This window comes from Strix uralensis, chromosome 1, assembly GCF_047716275.1.
Source record: "Strix uralensis isolate ZFMK-TIS-50842 chromosome 1, bStrUra1, whole genome shotgun sequence".
NCBI classification, from domain to species: domain Eukaryota; kingdom Metazoa; phylum Chordata; class Aves; order Strigiformes; family Strigidae; genus Strix; species Strix uralensis.
Window position 1 is genome coordinate 13,956,799 of NC_133972.1, and position 27,973 is coordinate 13,984,771.

At 43.0% G+C, this 27,973-nt stretch overlaps 1 protein-coding gene across 1 annotated transcript in view; it reads left to right on the forward strand.

The window, feature by feature from the left end:
* Positions 1-27,973, forward strand: part of VOPP1 (VOPP1 WW domain binding protein) — a 69,699-nt gene that overhangs the window by 25,407 nt on the left and 16,319 nt on the right. The window contains exon 2 of the mRNA XM_074891541.1: positions 19,617-19,675. Coding sequence (XP_074747642.1) covers positions 19,617-19,675 — 59 coding nt within the window. The remainder of the gene's footprint in view (positions 1-19,616; positions 19,676-27,973) is intronic.

Consider the following 27,973-nt stretch of genomic DNA (forward strand, 5'->3'; position numbering starts at 1 on the left):
CTGCAGTTTCCTGCCTTGCCTTTCTGCAGGTCCTACCACTGACTATGCCATGAAGGCAAAATGTGCCAGCAGTTGGGTGGCTGTATCAAGACCATTTGATGACAAGGAATATTGCTTCATTGCTTTTACCCTCTGTTTGCATCTTGCTTTCTGTTGCTTCTTTTGTTTTATATTTTGATGGTCCCTGTTCACTTTTCGTGTAGTGATTGTCCTGATTAGGTCTTCTAGATGCAACCAATGATAAATACGAAATAACAGTCATCCTGACATACTTTCTATCAAACTCTACTTCTGGTGAATTTATTTCCCCTTCATTTCTTTCTGTGGTGCTAAGCACAGCAAACAGCTGTTTCTACCAGCAGAAACATGGAGAACTGACTTTCCCACTGTTCATTTTCCCTTCAGCCCATATGGATTTCTCCTTAGACCTAGGGGCAGATGCACTATGCCTGCACAGTTGTATAGCACACCGTTGCTTGCTTTCCTGCCCTGAACTTGTAATGAAATAACCTAAATGATTATAAAAGCTTTAGCACCAGCTTCATTTCATTTTAATAGACCAATAAAAGCAACCAGTGTGCAAGCTGCTGGCTCCAGTACTCCTGCATAAGCCATTAGCAAAACAACTTTACTGGCTCTTGATAAAGAAAAACAGCAGTGACAAATCCAAGAATTTGGTCTGAAAAGAAGTCAACCAAGTGCCAGTGAATCTAGAGACCCACTCTTATGCATACTGGCTGCTGTGAGCTCTTTGTCTGAGGTTGAGAAGTCGGCACTTTCTCATAATTTGTTTTACATTCTGGCTTTTTCTTTGTCTTCTGTAAATATCCTTTGCAGTGTTTCCAGCAATGCTGGCAGCTGCCCAAGCGCCCGAGGAGCTTTTCCAGTTAACTTGCGTGCATGGAGATCTGACAGGTTTTGCATTTTATGCATGAGACTGGCTCGACTGGCCGCCTCTTGTGCTCTCCCCCTGCAGTACTAGCAGCTAATGTATTTGCAACATTATACCCCACATGCCAGGTACAGTGCGTTGTCTTTGAAAAGCAGGAGTCTCCCCATAAGGCCTGAAGGAGCCCCAAGGTGATGTTCCTGATACAAGGCCCCTGGTTACCTTGCTGGTTGTGGGGAGGTGGGAGAGGAAGCATGCCCATCTCATGGGACCCAGCACACGGAGCCTTCTGTACTGAGCAACAACAAAAAAATCCTTGGAGCCCTTTATTTACCAAAGGCTTGTTAAGGGGGCCTATAGAGTCGGTGTGTTGTGTATTTCCAAGCATACAGAAACTGTAAAATTACCTACTAACCCTCATTGTATATAAACTAGTACCATCTGCTTATCTATTATCCTCTAGTGTTTTGCTGTGTTTAAGAAACAAAAGCACTGCTCAAGTTTTGGTACCTGCATGGACAGCCAGTGGTCCAGTTTCAGACATGGTTACCTGTCAGGGTGGTTGCAGCCTTTTTTTTTTTTGGATGGTTTGTGGTTAGGCTTTGCCTAAACCCTCTGCAAAGACAGTACATGGTTTGAGAGATTTGGTTCCCTCTTTCCTGTCTCTTCTTTGATTTTCCTTCTTTCAAGTTGAACAAAACCTCACCTTTTTAATTTCACTTACTGAATTTAAGGATGTCATGATTGCTCTTTTACAGGAAAAAATTTCAGCATTTCAAACTGTCCTAAGACATTCACTGAGTATGGACATTCCTCAAAACATCTGGTCAGCTGGAGCAATTTAAAAATGTAGTATGAGCTAGAACAAGACATTCTGGAAGAGAGGTGTAGATGACCTCAGGGTAAGTGAGAGGATAGGAGAGAGGATGAAATTATCCCAAAACAGAGCTTGAGAAAAGAAATAATATCCCTCTATTGTGTGTTATGTTTTAGTAGTTGTGCATTAAGTACAAATACAGGAACCGAGACTTCTTTCTGTGTCTCTATAACCTGGAAGAGCATTTAATAAGTTCATGTGGACTCTTCCCTTCCATCTCTTTGCTTTTGCAGAACTGGGTGAACAGCACAGCATCATTACCTTTCCCTCTTGTCCAGATCTTGTTTCTCTGTTATGATTTGTTTCACCATCCCTGCAGAACATCTGCCAGTCATCTAAGTGGATGTAGTTGCTTGTATACATTTTTTAAAAATTTATATTATTCTGTGATACATTTGTGTTCAGCAGTGTCTTGGCAACAATCTGAGAGTTCACAACCTGGTGTCATTGCTTCTTTTGACTAATTTTTCTAGTTGTGAACTTTTGAAGAATGCTCGTCCTATTGTTTCCAGTCTCCTGATGTCTGTTCTGGTTTAATAGAGATGTTTCTAATGTATTAAGAATGCCTTTACTATATTAGACAGACTTTTAAATATGTACTTTTTGGTAGAGGTGTTCTGAAATAGGACAAGAATTTCCAAATTATCATTCTTAGACTCCCAGAACATTGTGGATTTGTTATTTTTTAGTAATCTTGGCCATATAGTCATCAGTCTCACATTGATGATCTTCCTCTATCCCACCAAGATCAGCTGCTGGAGTCAAGGGGTTATGATTACTTTCATGAATGAACAGGGAGCTTTATTGCCTGATGGTCACAAACAAAAAAGTTTGACATTTCATTCTCTTTGAACAGTTATAAAAAATCAACACAAAAACATACCATGTAAAGAATTCCAGCAGTGTCCCACTGCAAAGCCCTACTAATTTCAGTTTCAAAGAGATGAGTTTCCCCCAATGATGTTTCCTTTCCTTTCTTTTTATTTAAATGAACATTATACTGTTTCAAGAGCGGTCCACGTGGATGTGCCTGGAACAAGTCATTGAGTCATCTCTCAGATGTAGTCATTCTGGATGTTGGGTTTTGTTTTTTCCCTGTAAAGCACTTTATGAACATGGGGCCATGGTAAAACAGCTTTATGGTGTAGGGTTTTTTTGTTTGGTTGGTTTTTTCCCCATCTTCTCCTCTTCCTCCTGAAAGGAAAACATAGTTAGCCCTTTAGTTGCATTACCTGGTAGTATACTTGCAAGCCCTGAAGCCTTACTGAAACTTCTGGCTGGACTAGGCTTGAAGTGTGAAGAACATCCTCCAGTATAAAGGTTTCCAAATTGTCATACAAGTACCACTGATGGCACATGAGCTAGGCCAGACAGATGCAGATACTGCTTGCTTGTGTGCATGTAGCGTCCATTCATATCGGTGTAATACCAGCTAAGTTCTACTTCTGAAGCCTCTGTATTAAGTGGGTTGTTGGAGGTCAGCGATGACCAAGGTCTCGTTTCACCCCTTCCACGCATCCCCTTCATGTTGCAGTGTGTGCAGGAGCATTGCTGTGATGCCAAGTGTGTGATTCGCTGTTTGTGGAGATGCTTCTTCTGTTTTCCTTGTTTGTCTCGTCTTACCTAGTCCCGCAATTGTTCTGTGGTGTAGGTGGTTGCTGCTTACATTATTGGTAGCTCTAATACTAAATTTAAAAGCTGAATAAAATCACTTCTGTGGTCTAGTTGTTTTTCTTCAGAGAGAAAATGAAATTTTTCAGCCAGCTGGTATCTTCTCAGAGAAATAAGCACTGAATGGACCCTGTCTGAGAGTGCTGAGTAGCAGCCACATCAGCTTCAAACCAAGAAGGCCCTGTCTTTTAGCACTGGGGACTATAGCCTAAAGGTCTTCACCTGGCTGGATAGATGCCTGTGTGCCTTGATGTATTTATTGTCCTGTGATGTGACCTAATATGCACAAGCACCTTCTGTCATGGGAGCAGACATGCATGCAGAGAGCAAGCTGCAGACAGCTAGAACAGTTAATCTAACATGAATAATGAGTTCAGCTGTATTACTGCTGTCTCTGTAGACACTAGAGGCTTTTTTCTGTTAAACAGCAGGAGGAAGGGAGCAGGAGGGACCCAAGACACCTTCTGTGAGCAGGTTGAGGTCAGGGAGAGCTCAAAAGCCTGAGGAACAGCTGGAGCCTGAGCTGTCTCCAGCAGGCTCCTCCACGGCTCTCACCATTGCTTTGTTCCATTGCAGAAGACTTCCCCCAGGTCCACCTGGCTGCTTTTCTCCACCCCAAGGCTGAGGGCAGGAGCACAGTGCTGTTGGTGCTGCCTGCCTGCTCTGCCTGCCCTTAGGTGCTCAGCAGAGATGGGCTTCGCCGCATCTGCGCCGTTGGTCGCCTTTGGTTTAAACTCCCCCCATTCTTTACCTGCAGGAAGGCACGGGGCTCTGTGTGAAACTATTCTTTATGGCTGGTTTTCAACCCAACCAACCCCTCTTCTTCCTGACCTCAATCATGTGCACCAGGTGGTTTATTTCATGTTTTAAAGAGATCTGAACCAGAGTCTGATCTATTGAGTGTTGGATTCAGCCTTTGCTTTCACAAGGAAGGATAGTGCTGTTTGCTTCAGCCAGCAGCAGGGAAGTCTTGCCAAAGGCTGGGTTGTTGGGGCTTTTTTTTTTCCTCCCTGGAGTAGATTAAAACTGTTTCTGAGCATAATAGAGGGGTCTTGGCATTGCTGCAAGCTTTAACTTTTTTTTAAAATGTCTTTTTTCCCCCCTCTTTAAAACTGTCACTTACCATGTTTTAAATTTTGCTCTGCCAGCGGGCCCTTAACAAGAGGAGAACAGAATTTTTTTTCACGAAATATTACCTGTTGAATGCTCTGGCTTTATGACCGCTAACTGTGCCTTTATTCATGTGAATGAGGTAAATGAAGCCCAACAGAGATAGCAGCTCCATATTTCCAATTATGATCAACAGTTTCGCAATTTCCCTGTCACTCAGCCTTTGAATTTTACTCCTTCATTTTTCTTTTGTACTTTGTCACTACTCATGGATGTTGTATGTCTCTACTAATTCTGCTCAGTCTAGGTTGTAAGCGGGTAAGCATGAGAAGATGCTTAGCAACTGAAGACATAGCTGCAAGAGATGTAACTAAATAAGCATTTCTGCTGCATCTGACTTCATTGCTTCAAAAGTGTTTTTAGTATTTAGATGTGGTTTTAGCTTTTAGATTCTTCTTGCCAAGCTTAAGAGCCATATTTTGTTTCATTTCTGTTCCCTATGAATACCAAGCACTTTATTACTTTGTTCTGTACTAAACCAGAGAAATCTACTCATCTAGACTACAGGCAAATTGGTTAAAGACTTTATTCAGGGAGATAAGCAAGTGAAACCTCCCTGTGTAATGCACTTCACACCAGAAACACTCGATACTTAAAATAGAAAGGAAAATCAGCTCTTCAGCTGTAAAAATGTTTTCTGCTTCATGAATTTTTATTAAGCACATTTTTTTCCTGCTATCCATGTTAGTAAGTCTGCCAGCCTGATCTAGTCAGCTGGTGAGTCGACTAATAATTTTAAAAGAGAAAGAAAAAGCAGGAGAAAATGCTTGGTGTGGACATTCAGTGGTCTACATCATATTGTCCTCCTGCCCTTTCTCTGGTTGTTGTAGTCATTGAGTTGCCTTTGGCATTTGTATGAGCGAAAATATCTGCCTCCCGCTCAGATAGCCTTGTGCCAGGACTGAAACTGGAGCATATTGTTCCACCATTAAATGGGCAATGTTGAATACTTGGGAAATTAACAACAGCTGCAAGTTCTTCAGCTATTTTTATTTGTACTGTGGCTATAATTTTTCTAGTGTGTTTGTGCTGAAGTCAGAAGAGGAAAGGAAAATAGATCCCCCAAGAGGCTGACTTTTTGTTTTTAATTAAAAAAAGGCCCTGCCGAACAAAAGCATCCATAAAACAAATGGTACCAAGGGCAGCCTAGCAGTTTATTCAGTGTTACGTGGGCCCCTTAGTCTGGTTGCTGGTATGACTTTCTGGGGATTTTAGTGGCACCTCTGCACATGGTGAGGTAACCGGCACCTTCCACGGTCAGCCCTCTACTTGTAAAAAGTCCTACTTCTAGTAGCATCTGTCTTAGCCTTTCATAAAGATTGGTGGCAGCAAAGCAATTTTCTGTTTTATTTATGTTTTATGCTCCTAGCCAGAGACATAAGCCTAAATCCACGGCAGCCACTCCATTCAACGGTTTTTGGATGAGGCCTTAAAATCAAGCTAAGAAAGCTTGAGAGGATGGTTGTAAAACAGGATTTCTTAAGTAGCCTTTAATAGTCCAGTGACTCGGATTTCTTCCCAGAAGTCGCATGATCATGAGTCAGGAATGACAAGGCAGAGCCCACGCTTTAAAATGAAAGGTCAGTGTGGATCCATGAATTGGCATCTTGTCCTGGTACCAAAGGGGTTCAGGCTCCTGCTCTGCTCCTTCCCCTGCAGTGCCAGGCAGCTCTGTGGGTGCAGAGAGGAGATATCACAGTGTTTGGTAGTGGTGCTTTTTGAGCACCTGGAATTAATATCTCTCACAAGGAGTTAGGATGTTGTCTTGAAGTTTGAAACGTAGCGAGAAACAGCAGCTGGAAGTGTCACTGAGGGGAAAAATGATGGTTTTGCTTAATCTGTGGCCTTTTTAATATTCTGACTAAATGCTTGGTGAATGCAGGAGCCCATGAATGCTTCAGCCCATCCTGTAGCATTACCCTTTCTGAAAGTACAAGAAGATGCTCCTTAGAAGCTTTGTCATTGAGCAACTGTAGGAACCAGATATAGGTGCATTGTTTGTTTATTTGAAAAACAATTTAGCAAGAACATTTTTTTCCTTTAATTAGAGAGAGGTGGTCCAATTCTTTTGTCTTTTTATGTAACCCAACTCATGGCAAGACATCCATTCCTTAGGTTGGACGTAACTTTAGAAAAGTGCATACCACTGTGGGAATTCAGAGCCACTCCCTTAAAAATGTTGAAAATGTGTTGGTATATTTCTGGATTTGAGTGGAAAGAAATAAGGGAGGTGTTTTGCTGTTCTTACTCAGTAACCTAAAACTTTAAGGGCAAAGTCAAACCTCATCCCCCTAACACTTGTGCACATGCTTAACTTTACTAATGTGAATAGCAACACAGGGTCCTCTTAGTATAAGGAGTCCTATTCACATATTTGAAGGACTGAGACTTTATCTGGTATCTGATGTCTGATTTGGGAGTCTGTGAACTGGGGTAAAGAGTTCTGCTGCTTCCTTAGTGAAACATAGATTTATTGACATGAGTTGGTATGCCTCCATTTAAACTATTAGAAGTTTTCATCATTTCATTGAAAAAGAACAATGTTACGGCAGGAGTGAGCCAAGGGTGAGCAACCTCTTAATGGTGAGGTGCCAGGCTTTTCGTTTCCCAAATTAGAGGCTAAGCACACCACGAAACAAGGTGTTTGGGTTTTTTAGGGTTCTTTTTGCCTTGGACTGTGGGAAGATAACAAGGTTTCTGCCTTGGGCTGGCATGAGGAGCTGTAGCTAATTTACACTGTCACGCTTCTGTGTCAGAAAAGGTTCCTGGTTTGAAACTTAGTTGTAGATGACAAATGGGAACTGCTGCCTTGCATACAGGAGAGGTGCAGCAGCCATCTGTCTGCAGTATAAAAATGACAAAGCCAGTGAAGTTCTCCCCTCACCAATACCCTTCGCAAGATGCTGTCATTCCTATATGTCATTCAGAGTTTACTTCTGTGCTTTCTTTGGCTGCCACCCTGTTGGTTGCTGACCTCTTAAACCTGTTTGGAAAAGTGCTGGAAGAAGCCTTGACCGTGGCTCAGAGTCAGTGCCATTTATTCCGATTAGCCTCTTCTGCTGCCTGATTGTTTTGTTTCTGAGGAGCAGGAGGGAGGAGAGGAGGTGACCTGACTGAGGTGTGATGTCCTTCTGGATAATCCACATCCTGAATACTATACCTGTGGGGTCACAGGAGATAACTCAGCATGATTCTGGTTTGGTTCTTAATTCTTACCTGCTAACCCCAGCTGGCACGTACCCTGGTGAAAGAAGAATTGTCTCCAGATTTTATTCTGCTTCTCATCTTGCCAGTTGTCTTGGATGAGTCATTCTCTTGCTAGCTTCTCTGTCCTGCTGCTTCTATTACATTTCTTTCTCCCATCCATGAGTGAGTTTGTGGTCACAGTCTAAAGGGTCCTTTGCCTGCACAGAACTGCCCTAGAAAAATGTAGGAACCGTGGTGCTGCTTCAGTGTTTTCATTCTGCAGTGCTGTTTCCCCTCTGGGATGAACTCTGTAGTGCTTAGAAGAGCAGCTGGCAGGCCTGTGAAGAGAGGGGCAGCAAGCCAAGCTGCATCCTGTGGAAGCAAGAGCAATGCCCTTGATACCTCTGGAGTTGCCCACTGCTTGCACGGAGATTGAATTTTCTCTGAAAGTTCAATTTATGCAACATTGTCAACGCTGACCAAATATGCGAGTGCGTCTGTGCTAGTTTCTGAGCTATTGGTGCTATTTCCATCTGTTAATGTGGGCAGGCACTATTAAAATCCTCAGCACTTTCAGTCTAGTTGAATAATTTTCTAGCTGCTAGGTTTATAAATTAAACATTTATGGTCATATCTCATGCTATTATCCATCCATAGCAATACCTCCAGGCAGGGATCTTGAGCTTTTTTGGAGTGTAGACCACGTGTTAATGGAGAGCGAATGTTTCATTTATACCTCGTCTCACTCTTGCAGGTCTCAGTTGCAGAATGTCCCTGAGGTAACCTCAGATATTCGTTGTGAGGAAATAACCTTAGTAAAGAGATTTTTGATATCTGTGTAGTCTGTGTCAAAGAGAAGAGCGGAGTTCATTGCAGCATCCTTTTTTTTTTTGTCTTGTTGAGTAACTTCCCCACATGTGAATACAATCTAGCATCTGCAAACAGGAATACAGAGAATGTAACATCAGATGAACCACGGACCACGAGTGGTAACTAGAGGTCCAACAGTGGTAACTAGGAAACTTGCATTATAACTGTTATTAGAGGAAGTTGAAAGCTTGATGGGATCATAAGAAAATCCACATATATGGACAGATATTTGAGCAAGGAGCTCATCCGCTGATTGAATAAGAGGGGACACATGTAAAATCTACCCACATCTGGCGTGCCCTTTATCAAGTTGTGAAGCAGGTGGTTTGAGGGGTGAAAAGCAGTACAAGAGATTATTTGAATTTGTCTCGTTATGTGTATCCATATCTCTGTGTAGACAGTCATCTTTGAAACCTGTGGTAGATCCTTTTGTCTTCTTTTTTTTTTTTTCTTTCAGGAAGCTATTTTGAATGTGGAAAAACTCGGGTGATCACTCAAACCAAGGAAATGACCCTTTTAGAAAAATGCCAAATGCTGGTATGCTTGTGATTTCAGTGAAGAGATTTGTCAACACTCTTAGTGGAGTATGTTGAAATTTGACAAACTGGGACATTGGAGATTATTATTTAGGCACATTTGGGCTCCTAATAGAAGAAAAGCAAATGTTATGGTCTTATGTAGGAAGTTACTTCTTTTGGAAAAATGCTTTGCCATTAGTAGGCATCGTTACTTGCCAGAAAGGTTTGACTGTTTGCTATTCTAGTCCTTTCATGGGAAATACTCCAAGGACAAATGCTTAGTATTTCTTCCTGCTCAAATAAGTAGTTGTGAGTTACAGCTCTTGGATTTGTCTCACTGGAATTTAATAATCATATGCTATCACTATTGCGGTGTATTGGACTGTCTGAGTAGGAGTCAGTTTAGGTTCTTAGTTTAATTTAAAAGGTATTGATGTTTCAGTCTACCTGGTGAGTGTCTGCCCAAAAGCCACAATAGAGCATCTCCCTGAAAGCTTGAATTGACTTGTTAAACAAATACAGATTAGACTCGGTCAAACTCTTCTGCTGTTTCTTTCTTTGAGGAGAGTTCTGGCCTGAGAAAGAGATGTGTTTGCTGCCAGTCAATAGGAACTTTAATAGGCTGCATGCAAGAACAGAAAAACCATTATTAGCCTGGATGAACCCAAACGGATAAACTCCTCCCAGCGTTCCAGGAACTGAGTCTCAAAGCAAATGGTTTTCTGGATTGCAACATGGAGATTATAGTATTTTGGCATTCTAATATTCAGAGTAACTCAGCCCTGTTGGATGAGCTAGACTTGCAGACCAGACCGTGTTCACCTTTGCTGTTGTTACTATGTGAGTTGCAGTGTTTACTTCAAGGTAGTTAGTCTAATGTAGCTGGACCAAATTTAAGTGAAGTTTCTTTTAGAACTGTTTCTCCAGTCCCAGTTTGGTCACTAAACCAGACTGGACTTGTACCATAACTTATACATCTGTGGTTTTCCTTTGAGAGATTGAGATGCCTTGTGAGGATGTGAAGACACAGTAATGATGGCTGTTAAAGGAAGTATCTATAGGTAAGCATCTGACAATTCACTATTAAGCAGGTGCGAGTTCACCAAAAACAAAGCTTCCCCCAGCAGAATGTTGTAGATATTTCTGCTCAAAGTAGTACCTGGATTCTGAATTGCCAGGTTTTTTTAGAAACTGGTGTTCAAATATCGGAATGTTTCCAAGGTAACCTCTTTAATCTCCAGTGTATTCAGATGCTCACTTATTTAATACACACGTGATGTGTGTAATCTGATTTAAAACAAACAGATGCTCCTAACAACGATCTAACACAAAATACGATGGCTTTCTAGAATACGCTTTTGAAGGTGAGAACTTGCCTTGGCCTTGCATACCTTCCAGGAGAACAGCACTCAGACGATATTTCATTATTATCAACTTCTTTTGTTCCCTGCACTGGGTGTGTGATTGGCCATCTTGTTTCTTGAGACTGAGGAGTCGTCGCCTTCAGTGTTACAGATGTTTTCAGGACTTCAAAGCACAAAGGATTTTGTTCCAGTATTTGTAGTTTTGAAATAAATATCTAAGAAAACTGAAAAGGGAAAAGTCTTAGTTGAACAGAAAAATATTTTTTTTTCCAATGACCCTTCATAAGAAGGATCTGAGGAAGGTGTGCATCACTGAATTAAATGTCAGGAATGAAAAATAAGGGTAGTAGGGAGGGGAGCAAGAGTTGCTGTGATTATGCAGCTGCACAATGTCCTGTCAGCTCACAGTCTCTCTCTGAGGAACAAATGAGCACGTGGGGGGATGCATAACATCAACAGAACAAAGCCCAGGAACTCCCAACGCAACTGCCCTGAGTCCTGGTGACCATCAAAGAAATCTATTTTCCTGCAGCCTTTGATGGGCTGTCATAGCTTAACTAACCAGCATCTCTAGCACAATGCTGTTACTGCCTTGCTCTTGTCTGCTCTGCAAATGACTGAGAAAATTGAGTTCTGAACCCATCTTTCTCTGCTCAGTCTTTCTTTGCTTTGGTTTTATTATTATGGGAGATGAAAGACAGCCCCTGAGGATTTAAGTACTAGGTAATTTAAAGGCTGTTTTCATTCTTTGGATGGTAAAGCAGAATGAAATGTACAGAGGATATGGGCAAATTTGCCAGTTCAGTGTGAACTGAAAGGAATGAATGCTGGCGTGGTTTTAGATAAAAATGGGGGAACCCCACATCTAGACTTTGCTCTGAGTAGTACTCTAGACAGTATCAGTTCCTGTGAGGAGTAAGTGCCTACCTAACGTTAGGGTTGGAGATGAATCAAGCTTCCAGTTCTTAGTCAAAGGAAAGCAAGTTTGATATCTATGTCTTGATGGTGACACCGAAAGTGTTACTTAGATTCATTAGAGGCTTAAAAGTAAAATCATTGTATCACCAAATCCTTTTATCTGTAAAAATTAGTATTTGTTTTGTTTTTAGAGACTGAAGGTGGAAATAGTGAATATCCTCACTCTTGGCATGGTCTTCCCTTCCATTCCTGACAAATGATCCCTTCCCCACACACACTGTACTTAATGGGTTGTTTTATAAGGTGACTTATGACTTATTCTGTAGTTAAAGAATGCAAATAATAACCTTGTTTTTATTTCTCATGCACATATGAAAGGGAACAGAGTAATTGCAGGAGCTAAAATCAGTTTTGGAGCTGTGGAACCTGCCCAGTACCATTTGGAATAGATCAACTGCTTCTAGTGGAGTTGGGAAAATATTGCATCTGTTCCCTTCCAGTTGGAACAAAAAAGCCTACCTCTACCCACTTGAAGCTGCAGAGACTCCAGTGGAATGATGACTCTTTTTTGCTTTTCTTGGGTGAAAATGCTTTCAACATGTGGCATGCCTCATGCTTTCTTGCAGATCTGACATTAGAACTTTCAGTGTAAGGTCAGTACCACCAAAAAGGTGTAAACCCCCACCAAGCTTTTATGTTTGTACAAATGTTGCTGAGTCTGTGGGTGTAGAAGTAAGAAGGCAAGTCCTAACCTTCCCTGGGACTGAGGATCTCTTGGCACTTTCATAAGCATCTGGCTTGACATTCTGATGTAGATCCAAGCCGGATATTTCACGTAACTACAATAACTATCATAACTATGGTTTCCCAAACAATTTGTAGAAGATTCAGTACAGTTGTTCCATCCAAGGCAGTAAATGGGGGTTTGGGTTGATGGCAAGTTGGACATGAGTCAACAGTGTGCCCTGGCAGCCAAAAGGGCCAACCATGTCCTGGGGTGCATCAAGCAGAGCATAGCTAGCTGGTCAAGGGAGGTGGTTGTCCCACTCCACACTGCACTGGTATGGCCCCACACGAGTGCTATGTACAGTTTTGGGTGCCTCAATATAAGTGTGTCCAGAGAAGAGCAATGAAGGTGGTGAAAGGTCTCAAGGGCAAGACTTTTATGAGGAGTGCTGAGGTCACTTGGCTTGTTCAGCTTAGAGAAGAGAGGGCTGAGGGGTGGCCTCATCACAGTCTACAACTTGCTGAAGGGGGCAGTGAAGGGAGATGCTGATCTCCTCTCTCTGGTGACCAGCTGTTGTTGTTTAAGCCCAGAGCACCACGTAGCTGCTCACTCATTCCTTCCTCCTCAGGGGTCGAGGCAAGGACAGGGAGGGATGACTCATCCAGTATGGTCACAGGCAACAGACAGACTCGTTAGGGGAAGAAAAAGAACATCAATTTAATTTGAACACCACCACCACCAATTTACCAATCAAGCAGAGCAGGACAGTGAGAGATACAACCACATCTTAAAAACACCTTCCCCCCACCTCTCCCTTCTTCCCAGGCTCAGCTTTTCTCCCAATTTCTCTACCTGCCCCCCTCCAGCAGCCGGGGGACAGGGACAGCAGTCAGTTCATCACCCGTTGTTTCTGCTGCTCTTTCCTCCTCAGGGGGAGGACTCCTCACACTCTTCCTCTGCTCTGTCGTGGGGTCCCTCTCGTGGGAGACAGTTCTACATGAACTTATTCTGATGTAGGCCCTTCCCATGTGCTATAGTTCTTCCCAGCAACAAACTGCCCCAGCATGGGCTTCCCACAGAGTCCCAGCCTTCTTTGGGTGCAGCTGCCTGCTCCGGCGTGGGGTCCTCCATGCACTGCAGGAGGGCTTCTGCTCCACTGGTGACCTCCACGGGTGCAGGGGCACAGCCTGACCTCTCACCATGGGCTGGGGGGGCGGGGAGGGGGTGTGTGTCTCTGCTCCAGCGCACCTCACGCCCTGCTGCTTTCTTCAGCTGACCTGGGTGTCTGCGGAGGTATTTCCTTCAACTCCTCCTCCTCTCAGGTTCCCCTTCTTAAATATGTTGTCACAGAGGTGCAGCCACCATTGCTAATTGGCTGGGCCTTGGCCAGAGGTGGGTCTGACTTGGAGCTGGTAGAGCTTCCAGAAGCTCCTCACAGGGGCCACCTCTGTAGCCCCCTCCCCCACTACCAAAACCCCACCACTCACACACAAACCCAACATATCAGCGATGGGACACGAGGAAATGGCCTGAGCTGCTTCCGGGGAGGTTCAGGTTGGGCACATTAGGAGAAGGTTCTTCAGCAAGAGGGTGGTCAGTCCCTGGAACAGGCTCCCCAGGGAAGTGGCCACGGCACCGAGCCTGTCAGAGTTCCAGGAGCATCTGGATGATGCTCGTAGTCAGATGGTGTAGCGTTGGGTAGTCCTGCGAGGAGCAGGGAGTTGGACTCGATGATCCTTACGGGTCCCTTCCCACTTGAGGTATTCTGTGGTAATTAGCGCGGGCGTATGCCGCGAGCAGTTCAGCATGTGTGACTGCTGCTGGCGCGGAGGAGCCGGGTGAGGTGGTGTAGGTGGGCCAGGTCTTCTACAGGCGGCTTGTGCCACCCCACCGCTCCATGGCCACTCCACGGCCACGCGTGACTGCGGGCAGCCGCGGGGCGGGGCTGCTGTCCGCGGTGCTGAGGGCGCTGGCTCTGGAGAACGAGGATCTCGTGCTTTTCATTTTTTCCTCCCCTTTCTTCCCCTCCAGGATACTGATGAAAGGATTATATTCAACTGAAACTGTATCGTTCTAGGACTGGAGTGCATGTGCAATTTGCTGCATAATGGCAAAAAAAAAAAAAAACCAAACCCAAAACATAGAATCAGGCTCCTGAAATGAAATTACATGCAAGGGATATTTGTATTTCTTTTGTGGGAAAGGTTAATACATCTAAATGTAAAGTAATGCTTTGTGATGGGAGGCTATCTAATGCTAAACCCACGTTAATTCTAAATAAAAATATGATGATTAATGCACGTGCTCTGAGCAGCAGAAGAACTAATAGGATTTAGCTGCTTGTGCTGAAAGTTTTTACTGTTGCTGAACACAGACTGATTAATTCAGGGTGAATAAGTTGCGTCTTTTAAGAATCCTGAATGGGCAATATTCCCTTCGTTCTTAGAGAACAGCTGGAAAGACTGGCCAGAAACAGCTCCTTCTGAAATGTGTGACAGTCATTCTTTATACTGTGAGTTATATGACTTTGTAATCTTGGTCTTGATTAAACAGCTGTATATCTGGAATAGTATTTGTTCAGTTTACTGTTACATGGGAGGGAAAGCTTGGTAAAGGATCACTGTCCTTTTATACAAGAGTTTCCTGCTGTTTCCTTACTACCTTAGTAAATAAAAATACCTTAATGTATTGTATGTAATTCTGGATTTTAGGAAGAGTTGCTTCTGTCTTTTGTGACAAGAGTATTTGTTGGAATCACTGGTAACATGGCTTGTGAGCTCAGTTTCTTAGAATAGTTTGGAGATGGGCTACTTTTACTCTCAGCTGTTAGCATCACCAGTAAGGATAAATTCTGATGGATTCAGGCAAGGCTAAAACAAAATGTATTTTCTCTAGTAGATTGTTTTCACCCTTGGGCTGCACTTTTCAGTTTCAGTATATGCTGTCTCTTACTCTAATGGATGTTATTTTGCCCTTTTCTTGGCTATGGAAGAGCAATATGCTCAAATTCTTGTGTTTGCAAATCCAGTCTTTCAAACTTTGAGCATGCAGAAGTCGTCCTGATTTCAGCACGCCGTATCTAATGAGCAGCTTGTATCTTATAATGCTTTCAGCTCTGGTCTAGACACTGAAAGGGATAGTGTTCTGAAAACTGATATAATTTTAAAGGTCAGATCCCATAAAACATTGTGATGTTATCAGTTGCTGATAACTGATAGTGTTTCTTTGACTTTGTGATCGATAGCAGACCTGTGCTTCCTGCTGAATCTGGCTTTGAGCAGATGTCACAAACTCGCTCTGAATGTCCCTTCCGCATACAGATGGCAATTGCCCTCCCCCTGCCCTCCACAAACACGTCTGTCCACAGCAGGCTGCTTTTTTCATTGGTACCTGTAAAAAACAGACTGCACTCGTACTGGAAAGTGCTATCTGTAGGTGGGGCTGTAATTGGTTTTACTTTTTTATTATTAATTTCCAAACCTCCAATAAAAACACTGGACGTGAGTCTACCTCTCCCTTGACTGCAAAGAGTAATTAATTGATCAGATCTGTTTTCTTTTTATTGTCCTGTGGACCGAAAGATAACGATGTGCAATGTGGAGGATATTCCTGCTAGAGACAGTATTTCTGCAAATCCTGCAAAGCATAACTAATGATCTGTAGAGTACCATCCGACATTCAGTGAGCAGGCTGCCTGCTCTGTCTTCCCCCACACCATGTGCATAACGCATGTACTCACGTTCTGTATTTTATGCCGTGATCAAAACCAGACTTTGGTTAATGCTTTAGTAACTTCTCTCTCTCATTGTTCTTACTAGCAGCAGTAACATTTGCAATTTGAATCTCTGTCAGGAAGCACATTTCCTTTCTTAAAGGAAATCTGAATGAATTTAGAGGCCACAGAAAAGGACGGCTGGCAGTTCGCTTTGCTTCAGTCTGCCAGAGAAAACTGACTACAAGACAGATGCTGATTTATTTAAAAACAAACAAACAAAATACCAAGTCTTGTGTTTTTTCTCTTTCCAAATCATAATCTCGAGGAATGTGTTCAAGCATCTGGCTAATTCACGTACCATTAATTCTCTAAAGATTACATATGCGCACCCAATTAGACCAACATCATTTATTTAAAAAATGAATGTAATCTTGTATTTATATTTTATAGCTGTGTCAAATTGTTAAAGGACATAGAAAGAGGAATTCTATAAGCAAAATGTGCAGAGTCCTTCTTCTAGAAAAGTTGAAAGCATCAGCAGGGCCATACCTAAGCTTAGTTTAAAAACCAAAAGCACACTTTTTTGCTGTTAGTGAATGGGTAAATGGCTTTTTAAAGACATGAACAAATGCTTGTTAGAAACTCTGATACAGCCTGTCTTCATATAGGAGCTAGCAGAGTGGGTACCAGCCCTGATGTCTGAAGTCCTTTTGTATTGCAGTAATGTGGGTAATCATCCCTTTGTGTCTGTTTTGTGGACTGCAGTGAGTTGCTTCCAGCTGCAGTTTCTCAAAGGTTTAACAGTCTTAAACAACTACAAGGACATCATCGTCCAAAGGCTCTGTGAGGATGAGAGCCTGACGCTGATGGTGTAGTCCCCTCTCGCACTTGTCTGACTCTCCACCAGCTTAACTAAGAGGCCAGTACCACTCAGAAGGAAAATTTGGATCTTGGCAAGAGATGGATGATCATAGCCTGCTTCAGAGGATGTGTGTGGGATGGGCAAACCTAATCCGTGCCCTGACTACCCTGTTAACTGGTACTCTGGTACCCGAGTGCTAAAGAGGCTCAAATCCTTAGAGGCAATGACGTTGCCACCTTATTTTTAGAAGTGAATTCCTGTAAGGCCTGCTAACCAGCAGTAGAGATGGTGGTTAGTAGCCACCTGCTTTATGTTGGGGTTTACTAGCATAAAGTTACCATGGAGATTGGTAGGAGTTTTATCCGAGCAGGGGCCACAGCGACTTGCCCTGACAGTCACGTATATCGGATTCGGCTGGGCTGCTCACATTTGAGGTCCGCTTGCTTGTTTGCCTGATTCCCACGTAGGAGAGCTGAACAACTGCCATGCAGTATTCATAGCACTGTGATATTAAAAAGGCAGAATCGGGATCAGTACCCTCTGTTCCAGGTCCCATATAAAAGCCAAGTCTGGGCACCGAAGGATTTTTAGTGCAGGTATCTAAGCTCTGTATGCTAGAAGGAACTGTTCCTTGCAAAACTTTCCCAGGCTGGAGCCTTTCAAGTATCAGCATATTGTCTGTCTGAAACAGAGAACTGTTAAGAAGCAGAAACGGAAATCTTACAACTTGGGAGATGTGGGAAGGAGGAATCTTCCCAACTCATTTTAGAACTTGTAAAATTGATTAAAATACGGGGAGGAGGGCGAGCAAAATGAGTGCTGGATATAAATGTCTCCTTTACACTTGTAAAGGGTACGGTAGGCTCCACGTGCTCAGAAACATTGCTGGGAAAACATCAATTACAACGCTTGAGACTGACAAAGGCTGTTGAGGTAAACAGTGACTCATACTGGTTGAGAAGCAGGAAGGAAAAACGTTTCATGGCGTACACCCCAACCTGGACTCTGAAATAAGGCTTCCCAAGGGGTTGACCTGCAGGCACTGGGATTTTTAGCCAGGCCTCCTGATCTGCAGCCTTCAAAGGTGAAGAGCCAAAGTATTTTTTACCAACTGGGCAGCAGACCCACTGGGTTTACAATGCATCTATGTTTGCAGGGTGTTACGGAGAGAAACTTGGCATATTTCTGATTTTAGAGTAAGAGGAGACAGCCAGCTGATGAAAATATTCAGAAAGAAGGGTTAAGAAGTTGGACACTTTGAAGAAGGGAGGAAAAAGGGGAATAGAACAAATGTGGAGATGGATCTTTGAACACCAGTTGCTCCAGCAGCAGCTACGGAGCCCTCCTGCTTATACTGTCTGGACCGCAGCATCGATTTGAGAGGGAAATGTGGCTTCTGCTGTGTTTACCCAAAGGAAAAAGCTCCAGTCTTTTCAACAGAGGCTAAAGCTTGTGCATCTTGAAGACTGGTGTGAGCCTGTTGTATTAGTGGAAAGGCCTGACAGCATGCATCAAAAGTGTCTTCTCCTCCTCCTCCTCCCCCCATTTCCTGTACCGCTCTTAACAATTTAATCCATAGCAGTTTGTCTTCATGGGCTGTAATTGATCTGTCTGTGATTTAGCTCATCAGATGCTCGTTAAAGAGCTTGCAGCCTTTCTTATTCATGAGGGGTGAGAGTCAGGGATCTAAAAACACTTTGTCTTTGTCTTAACTGGATTCATTTAGTATTCTGGGATTCAGGGAGGCTAATAAACTTATATGAGCTATTATTTAAAGGTGAGCTGCCAAGTGAACGTGAAGGATGATCCAAGCACTGCCGGTGTGCCGAGCGCTCTCCCACATGGAGTGTCAGGTTGGAGCAGCAGAGGGAATTGTTGCTAAAACCCCAACAACATATTCCTCGCTTCTCTGTGGAGGGTGTCCCCCAGGACCCTGGCCGTGCGTGATCGGATAATGCAGCTTGCGGTGAAGCTCCTGGAGCTACATCTGCAACGAAGTCGGCATTTTATGCTAGCGATGTCAGCGGGATATGCAGGAATATTTTGTGCGTTGTAGAGTTTGGGCTTGACGTCTGGTTTTCTTTTTTAAGCGCCGCTATTGTTCTGAGCTGCCGTCTGTACTCTGCCAGTTCCCGTAACGATGTGTGCTTCCCACGTTGCCTGCACACACATGCTGAGAAAATGCTTGTCGCCGTCCTTTAACAAGGATACGCTGGCAATCTGCAAAAGAGAACAATACCCCTGGGCTGCAGAGAGTAGTTTCCTTTCCCTGGTACTTTAATGAATACTTGAGATATTTCCAAGCTGTAGGAAGAGGAGATGGGATGGATGGGTTCTCCGTTCTGCTTCTTTCCAAGCCTGGCTCCACATGCCAGAGACTTCCAGAATGATGAATAATTCCCTGCAATTATTGAATTTATTGAATTTACTGTGTAGTCATATGCATAGTGTCATCAAACTGGCTATGTCTTGGAGGCCTCTTAAGTGACTATAACCACGAATCGGGCTTTTAAGTTCTCTGTGGTTTAAGACAGCAGTTCTGCCAGGGAACACATGCGGCTGGATCCTGTGCCTGCACCAAATGTACTGACTTTGTTCGTGAATTGTGGGAAGCTATGGGGCCCCACAGACAAAGCCCTGCATGAGGGATCTGAACCCTGGCAGGGCACACTGCCATTTGCATGAACTGGCTTCCCAGTTGATGTGTGTGTTGAGATTGGGAAATCTCTGGGAATATAAACCTTCCCTAATTGCTCAAAGTCACAATATTTATAAATACTCTATGCTTGCATTCACATTTGTACACTGTCCTATGTAAATATTAATACCATATTTTTCTTTCTTTGTAGTGTACAGAGGCCAAAAAGCACTGCTGGTACTTTGAAGGATTATATCCTACATACTATATGTAAGTAGTCATCACTTTCCTTTTTGTATTTTCTAATGCTCAAGAGAGAATTAGATTCTGTAGGCTCTTAGAGTGTTGTTCTTTCACTAATTATACTTTTCCCATAACTTCTCTGAGACTTTTTTTTAATTTAAAAATGAAGGTGCAATAAACTTTCCTTTCCCTCCTTCCCCATGTCCCATCTCTTTCTCTTTCTCCTTATTAAAAAAAGTGCACAGTCTCATTTTGCCACCCAATCCAGGTGACCTTTCCAATTGAAAACAAAATGCAAGATCTTAAACAGCTCTTATTTCAGAATGCTGAAAGGAAACATAAGTAGAGCCATGTGAGGACAGTTCTCCCTTTGTTTTGAACAAGGGCAGGTAATCAGGCAGAATATCAAGAATGCTTTGAAAGTAAGTTTGTCCCTGTGCTAATATTGTTGTTTAAATTAGGGCGTTGGCATGATTTGTTATCCATGGCATAACTGTCCTTTTTGATGGGTGGCATCTACATTCATATTAGGCTTCGGGTGAACCAAATGTCAGTGACCTGTAGGTGCATGATTGAGGATCTCTCTGAGTTGCAGTTTTCTGTTTTAAATTGCCCACAGCAACAACAAAAAGGTGGAGGAAATGTGTGGGTGGGAGGTATCTTCCCTGTGGATTTAGGGGCAGAAAGGAGATAAATGTACTAAACTTTGGCCTGGGGTTGTATAACTTTATAATTGCAAACACCTGTAAATCTAAGTTTAAAAAAAAATAAAAATAAAGTGGGGTGGGGGGAGTAGGTTGCAGCATTAGGTCATGTGGTTCCTAAGCAAGCTCTTCCTTGCTGAAGGATTGCAAATTACTGTAATCCTTACGCTTCCCAGGAACTTTCCTCCCTTTTCTTCTCTACCTCCACTTCATCTGCCAGAAATGGGAGAGAAATGCTAGAGACAAAAAGCAGCCAGGAAGCCAGGCAAGAAACAAAGCTCACTGAAAGAATGAAACACTGTATGGTTTAATCATCTGCGATCCTGAATATTAACTGCTTAGGAAGTGTTTGTGCCTAGAACTCGCTGTCTTTTTTTCAGGAGACTGAAATGTTAAGATTTACTCATAAATGGTTGGCCAGAACAGATGGGTGAATTTAAATAAGTTCATTTTCTTTGCATGCAAATAACAACAGGACTTTGGTTCCACCTACATTTTATTTTGTTTTGCTGCAATGGGGGAAAGAAGCGTTTCATAATTATGAAATAATGAAAATCCCACTGTACCTTGACATTCAGGGGTGTTTTTCATCATCACCTTGGTGTTCTGCTTACGTTTCTCCCACGTGCTTTCGCAGCCAGTGTTTGTCTTGCTTGGTAACACAAAGGGAGACTTGAGCTACTTGGATATTGGGTACTAGCTCAGACTCTTCAGGCCACAGGTAATACATACTGAGTCCTGCAAAAGCAAGGGGTACAAAGGGGAGGCTCGCTATCTGCAACAGATCTGATGCACACAAGGTTGCTTTCTAATTGGTAACTAGTTTACTGTTTTCTTGTGTGCTTAAATGGAGTATTTTGTAGAAAAGCAGTGTGTTTATTTTCTAGTCTGTCAAAGAGGTTATTTGGAATTGCACACAGCTTTGAATATTGGAAGGAATAAAGTTGTGAGAGGGGCTACAGTGTTGGTGGGTTGGTGGTTGGTTTGGGAGATCTTCTAATGTGGAGGGAAAACTGTTGTATATCGACTACATCAGGTCAATCAGAAGACTGTTACTAGTAGTTGTGTGTGTTTGTGGTGGTTACTGCAACACCCTGTTATCTGAGTCATTGCATAAACATGTTGCAGTCTCCTGGATAGTGTAAGTAAATGGAAAAAGGAAGGGGAAAAGGGTGGGATGTGTGTGCTCAGGGATTGTTGTGATGGTGATGAGTGTCACGTTAATGCTATTGTTGTTACTGCAGTTACGAGTTTAAGTGGGAAAGAAGAAACACTAAGGAAAGACAATAAGGATTTGGGGATGGTAAAGTTCAGACGATAGATGATGTGTGACAAGTGAAGAAATTTCAAGGGAGGGGAGAGAGGGTATTTGAGTGCATAGGAGCCCAGTAGGTTTAAAGGTGGCATGCATCAAAATGATAGAATGCCAGTGATGTCTGTAGCACCTGGGCTTTCCTACTTTGCTACTTATGCAATTTCAATTTCTGTTGTCTAGGATCCCCAGCAGCTTCCTACCTGCGCTGTCTTTTCACACCCGTATGGTGGAGGAGAGGCACAACACCAATCTCAGTATCTAGGGTGAAGTCCCATTGCTTTGGCACTTGTTTGACCCTTCCCTGAGTTAATTCAACTTGCTAATTCCACAGAAAGTTGTTCATTTTAGCACATTTGAGTCAGTGTTGAATCATCTTGGTACAGTTTTTGGCGAACGCTGGAGAAGTGGGAGAAAGGGAGTATTCTGCGTATTGTGGGGGAGGAGGTATGAATAGGATCTTCTCCATTAGCATATGGTCAGATGCTAAATCATCTAAGGGCATAATATGCAATGTTATCCTGAGAGCGTCTCCTCTGTGCAAACCTAGATCTGGGATGTGCTGTAGTGAAACGGGTTTTATTTTATCTTACAATTTCTGGAGCAACAGTCCATAAGAAGCAGATATATTTAGCCAAATGAGTTCGCCATAGATTTCATTCCTTTCTATCACTGGTTTTCTGATGGAAGTTTTTTCTACTCAGTTAACATATGTAGTCTGTCCTTTGGTCTTGAGACTATCTTTGGAGACTTATAAAACCCAGCACTGCAATCCCTTTTAGTGATTTCCCTGTGATTTCAGTCCCATGCTGGCAGTATGTCACGTCTCTCTTGGAGACACTTTGTGTTATAATGAAAAGGTTGGCTTGTCAGCTCAGAAATACCAAGTCCTGTGTCTGTTCACGCGTCTAGTGTGGCATGCTCGGACCATGGCATCCTTGGACTGACATGTCCATATGCTTTATCCCTGCTGGGTAGGCACGTCCTCCTAGAAGGTGTCTGCTTCTCTTTAAATTGCCCAGACTAATAGAAATCCAAGGTGGACTGCCACATAAAATGGTTGTTTGCTTTTATCGGAAGTTTAAAGGCAAGATAGCTGAGTTAATCTTTCCTGTAAAGGCTCTACTTCAGCCATCCAAAGACAGAGATAAGACTGTGTCTGCTAAGCAAGAGGAACATGGGATAAGAAATCAGTGTGCCAAAATAAGTGTACTGGAAATTCAGCTAGATTGGGGGTAAAACTTGCAGTGCTATGACTGTTCTTCTTTTCAAGCTTAAGTCTTTTTTAGTTTTTGATTCAATCTGTCTTCCAGTGTAACCGTTTAAAAAAGAAAAAAGCTGTTGCAGATGTTGCTCAAAGCTTTCTTAAAACTTGTCGGTTATGCTTTCTGTATTAACGGCTAGGACAAAGGTTGGAGGTCTCTGCTATAGAACTAATGATACATCTCTCTCTCAAATTAATTAATTAATGATATTAGTACCTTTTAAAAATTATTTTTCCAGTGGACATAATTGTTCTAGCCTTCATAGATCAGCAGTAAGCTTTAGTTTAATTCAAACGTGTTTCTTCCAAATATAATTCCATTTCTTAAGGCTAGACTGAGGATCATTTTCCAAACTTTTCTACCTCTGTTGTGTGAATAAGTTATAGCTTATTTCAGACCAGAAAGCCATCATGGGAAGCTTGCCAGGAATTTGAGACATACATTGATCTTCTACTGTTGATAAAGAGAAGTTCCAAGACTGAACTTAACTTAGTTCACTAACCAAACCAACCATTTCTCCATGTCCTAGTTGCCTGACTCACAAGATATTGTCAGATACTTTTCTTCTGCTTCAGCAAATCATTTATTTATGTGGCCTGGAAAAATAAGTAAACAAATATAAAGCAGAGAAAGGAATTAGTCATTGGAGTCTAATTCTTATCCTTTGGAAAAGCAGGGAGCCAAGTTATCCCTGACTTTGCTTAAAGAGTTAGATCATACATCTCCTTGTGTGGGTGCACAGAAAGCAATTTAGAATTAAAGCTGTCTCAACAGACTTTACTCTCATCTCCACAAGGATCCTCATCCTACTCTCACTCAAATAAGACAGCTCAGTTTTATTCTAGATGTACCTCAAGTGCTAATGGTTGGCAGAAGAGATGGTCAAGATATTCTCTTACTTGGTAGTAATGTGAATGATGACATAGTGAATGTATTAGATTGTGAAACCGCCTCCTCTCTGTGCAGATGCCAGCAGCACTGAAGATACTCCAGTTGTTTTTCTACTTCTGAATTGGGAATGAATAGTAGAGGGAAGTCTGCCTCACATTTTGCTGATTAGGAGTAGTTTGATTAGAATGGTTGTGAATGTCCCCCTCATTGCAGGGTGAAGTATGTTCCCCGGTATGATTGACCAACCCCATAGGTCTTTGCTGTTTGTTTTTCTTCCTGTTGTTAGCTACCATCACACTGGAGCTTTTAATGAGGTGATAAATTCCAGATGCTAGAACCTGCATGTTTCTAGTCCTCTCCTTTCCAGGCTCCATGGCATGTGTATAAAGGAGCACAAATGTTTTTGGGTATGAGTGGTAAGCACGTGGCCACAGCAATAGAATACCATGGCTGATGTCACTGGGACAGTGAAGTAGTCACCCACAGGGCAGGGCTTGGCTGACTTAGAGGGAGAAGAGTTTTGATGCTGTCCAGTATTAATTAATGTTATTTCAGTTCATCCTGTTGGATTATTGTGTATTGAATTTTTTAATAATGTGATATTCTAAGAGAGAACTAGTGAGGAAAAGAGAGTAACTCTGATTAGAGAATCAGAGAATAACTCGGGTGGGAAGGGTTCTCAGGAGACCCCCAGTCCAACCTCCTGCTCGGAGCCATGAGGTCAGACCAGGTTGCTCAGGGCTTTAACCAGTTAGGTCTTGGGAAAACTCCAACGAAGAAGACGGCACAACCTCTCTGGGCAACGTGCTCTGCTGCCTGGCTGTCCTCATGGTGGATAAGTTTTTCCACGTACCAAGTCAAAACCTCTTTTTGTTTCAGTTTACATCCATTCTCCCGCCCTGCACCACTGGGAAGATCCTGGCTGCATCTTCTTAGTAACCTCCTCCTGGGTACTGGAAGGCTGCTTTTGGGTCCCTCTGAAGCCATTTCTTCCCTAGGCTGAACAAGCCGAAGTCCCTCAACCTTCTTTCACAGGGCAAATGCCTCAGCCCCTGACTATCTTGGTGGCCCTTTGCTGAGCTTGCTCCAGTTTATCAAGTCCATTCTTTTTAGTAGGGATGCCAAAACTAAATGCGGTATTTTAGATGTGGTCCAACAAGTGCTCAGTGAAAGGTGATAGTTGCTTCCCTTGATCCACTGGTTAGCCCTCTGTTGACAGAGTCCAGGATGCTGTTGGCCTTTATTGCTGTCGTGGCACACTGCTGGCTCATGATCATGCTCCATGGCCAGCAAGATGTTCATCCTTCCCACAGGCAAGAGTTTGCGTTTGGGTTTGTTCAATTTCCTGAGGTTCCTGTCAGGCCATTCCTCCTGCCAGTCTAGATCTTTGAGTGGCATCTCTGCCATTGAGCTCACTGACCGATCCCCAGTTTGGTGCCATCTCCAAACTTGGTGAGAGTAGTTTCTCACCAATTCCAGCAACACACTTGTTAACAGGACAGGTCCACACCACCATAGTTACTGTGGTTACCAGTGATTACTTCATACTCTTTAGGGAGAGTGTGACCTGTTACACTGCCCTTTGAGCCCCACTATCCAACCAGGGGTTTTTTTGTCCATCTAGCTGTCTGCCTGTCCAGACTGTAACTTGGTTTCCCTTGCAACTATCAGTTGTAGGTGTGGTTTGGCTTTCCTAACATCACACCTACTTGTGTATGTGATGATTTCTAAACTCCGCCTTGGTAGCCTGTACCTGCTTCCACCTCCTGAATACTGACTTTTTGCATTGGAGCTCAGCCATGGGTTCCTTGTCTAAGTGTGTTTTGACTGTTCACTGGTGTGCTACTAGGTGAAAGACATCCAGAAGGAAACATAGAAACTTTCTCTAGAAGAAAATGTTAACCATTGCTGCTGGTAGATATGTGAAGAACAGAATAAACATAGGGGAGTGCCATCTTGGAACTTCTTCTAATTCTTATCTGAAGCAGGACCTAAATAAATGTTAACAGCATATGCCGGTGGAAGTGCTGTATTTTTAGGCTAATATATTTCTGCCATAGAAAATAATTTACGGCATACAGCAGACAGCTGCACGTGTACAGATTTATGTTGATTAAATCTGTTTTTAGAATTAGTATAAGAACATTAATGTAAACCTGAAAGAGGAATGTTTGCTAATATTCTTCATGTTTAAAACATGTTCCTGCCCTACATGGGAACAGTCAATTGTTTTTCTTATTGTGGAGAAGAATGCTGGTTGTATTCTTTGTGGTTTTTCATGGTTTTTGAAATTAATTTCCAGGACATTTCCACACACTTCTCTTCCTTTGCAGACTAAATTTTGTTGTATTTATCACACAGTGATATTCATCTGGGTTTTCAGTGTAAGCCGTTATGTTCTTGGTGGTCAGTCTATAATAATAATACTTTTGTCCATTATCAAGAGCCTGCAAAATGTTCAAGGAAAACAAAATAGAGTGATTTTTCTCTGTTATTCAGACAGCTTAGAGAGCACTTCTTCCATCAACCTGTGTACAAGAGGTTGGGAAAAACCCCCAGTCTAGACACAGGGCATGTTGCATGATGGGAGCTACTTTCTGTGTTTCACATCCTGTTATGTTTACTGCTTTTAATTAAGTTGGCTTTCCTGATGATACACTTAGCTTTCCCACTGCAATTACAGCTGCATGAAGTGTCAGCAGGTGTGTGCTTAGGGCAGTAATCTAGCTGTTGATTTATTCTTCCATTTGATTTGAAGCCAGCATGGAGGAGGGAGAAGGGAGGCAGATTAATAGTTTTGCACGCTTTCGGGCATCTTGTATGGCTGGCACCGTACAGAAATGGAGACCTGGATTTGGGCCAGGGCCACCAATTTAGCAGCGAGCAGCCACAGGAAGGGCCTGTTTGCATATGTAGTTCAACTCGGAACGTAAGTGCACAGTTTGTATTGTGAAGGAAGACAGCAGTAATTATCAGACCATCTGTATATACAGGCAACAAAAACCCACCACTGTTGCTCAGTCCTGGGTGGCCTTAAACAATAAGGGTACAACTAGCTTCAATAGTCTGTGTCCTTAAGGTGGTGTATTCCTTGCTTCAAATAAGGAACTAGATTCTCTTAATGTTGATGGATCTGTTAAGGTTGTAGTCCCGACTGCTGTAATTGCCTAGCAACTAGCTGCCTTACCATGCACTTGAAGTTGCTTCGATGAATCGGTTGTCTGATGGGGAGAACTAGGCTACCAACATAACAACCCCCTCAACTTGCTAGGAGTGAGTCCTGAGGAGAGGAGAGGGATTTAATATCTCAGCCTTCATAGGCAGTCAAGCAGGTGCCTGACCTAATTTGAGAGTTGAAGCTCTGAACGATTTCAGAGTTGGAGGCTGACTAGGTGTAGGCAGCTTCTTCTGAGAAAGGTGAGGTAAGAGGAAAAGAAGGTGTTGTGGTTTAACCCCAGCTGGCAACTAAGCACCATCCAGCTGCTCATTCACTTCCTCCGGGTGGAATGGGGGAGAGAATCAGAAAGGAGAGAATCAGAAAGGAGAAGGTGAGAAAACTCGTCGGTTGAAATAGAGATAGTTTAAGTAAAGCAGAAGCCGCGCACACAAGCAAAGCAAAACAAGGAATTCATTCACCACTTGCCATGGGCAGGCAGGTGTTCAGCCATCTCCAGGAAAGCTGGGCTTCATCACACGTGATGGTGACTTGGGAAGACATAACACCATCACTCTGAAGGTGCCCCGCTTCCTCCTTCTTCCCCATCTTTATATGCTGAGCATGACGTCCTATGGTGTGGGATATCCCTTGGGTCAGTTGGGGTCAGCTGTCCCGGCTGTGTCCCCTCCCAACTTCTTGTGCACCCCCAGCCTGCTCACTGGTGGGGTGAGAAGCAGAAAAGGCCTTGTCTCTGTGTAGGCACTGCTCAGCAGTAACTATAACCTCCTTGAGTTACCAACACTGTTTCCAGCACAAATCCAAAACATAGCCCATACTAGCTACGATGAAGAAAATTAATCCTGTCCTAGCCAAAACCAGCACAGAAAGCAGTCTCTGTCTTCTAGTGGAGTAGTCCTCTGAAATCTCTGGCTGAGGTGGAGCAGGGAACCCTGTCCCACCCCCCTTTCATTTCCAGAGCATGCAATAACCACACTT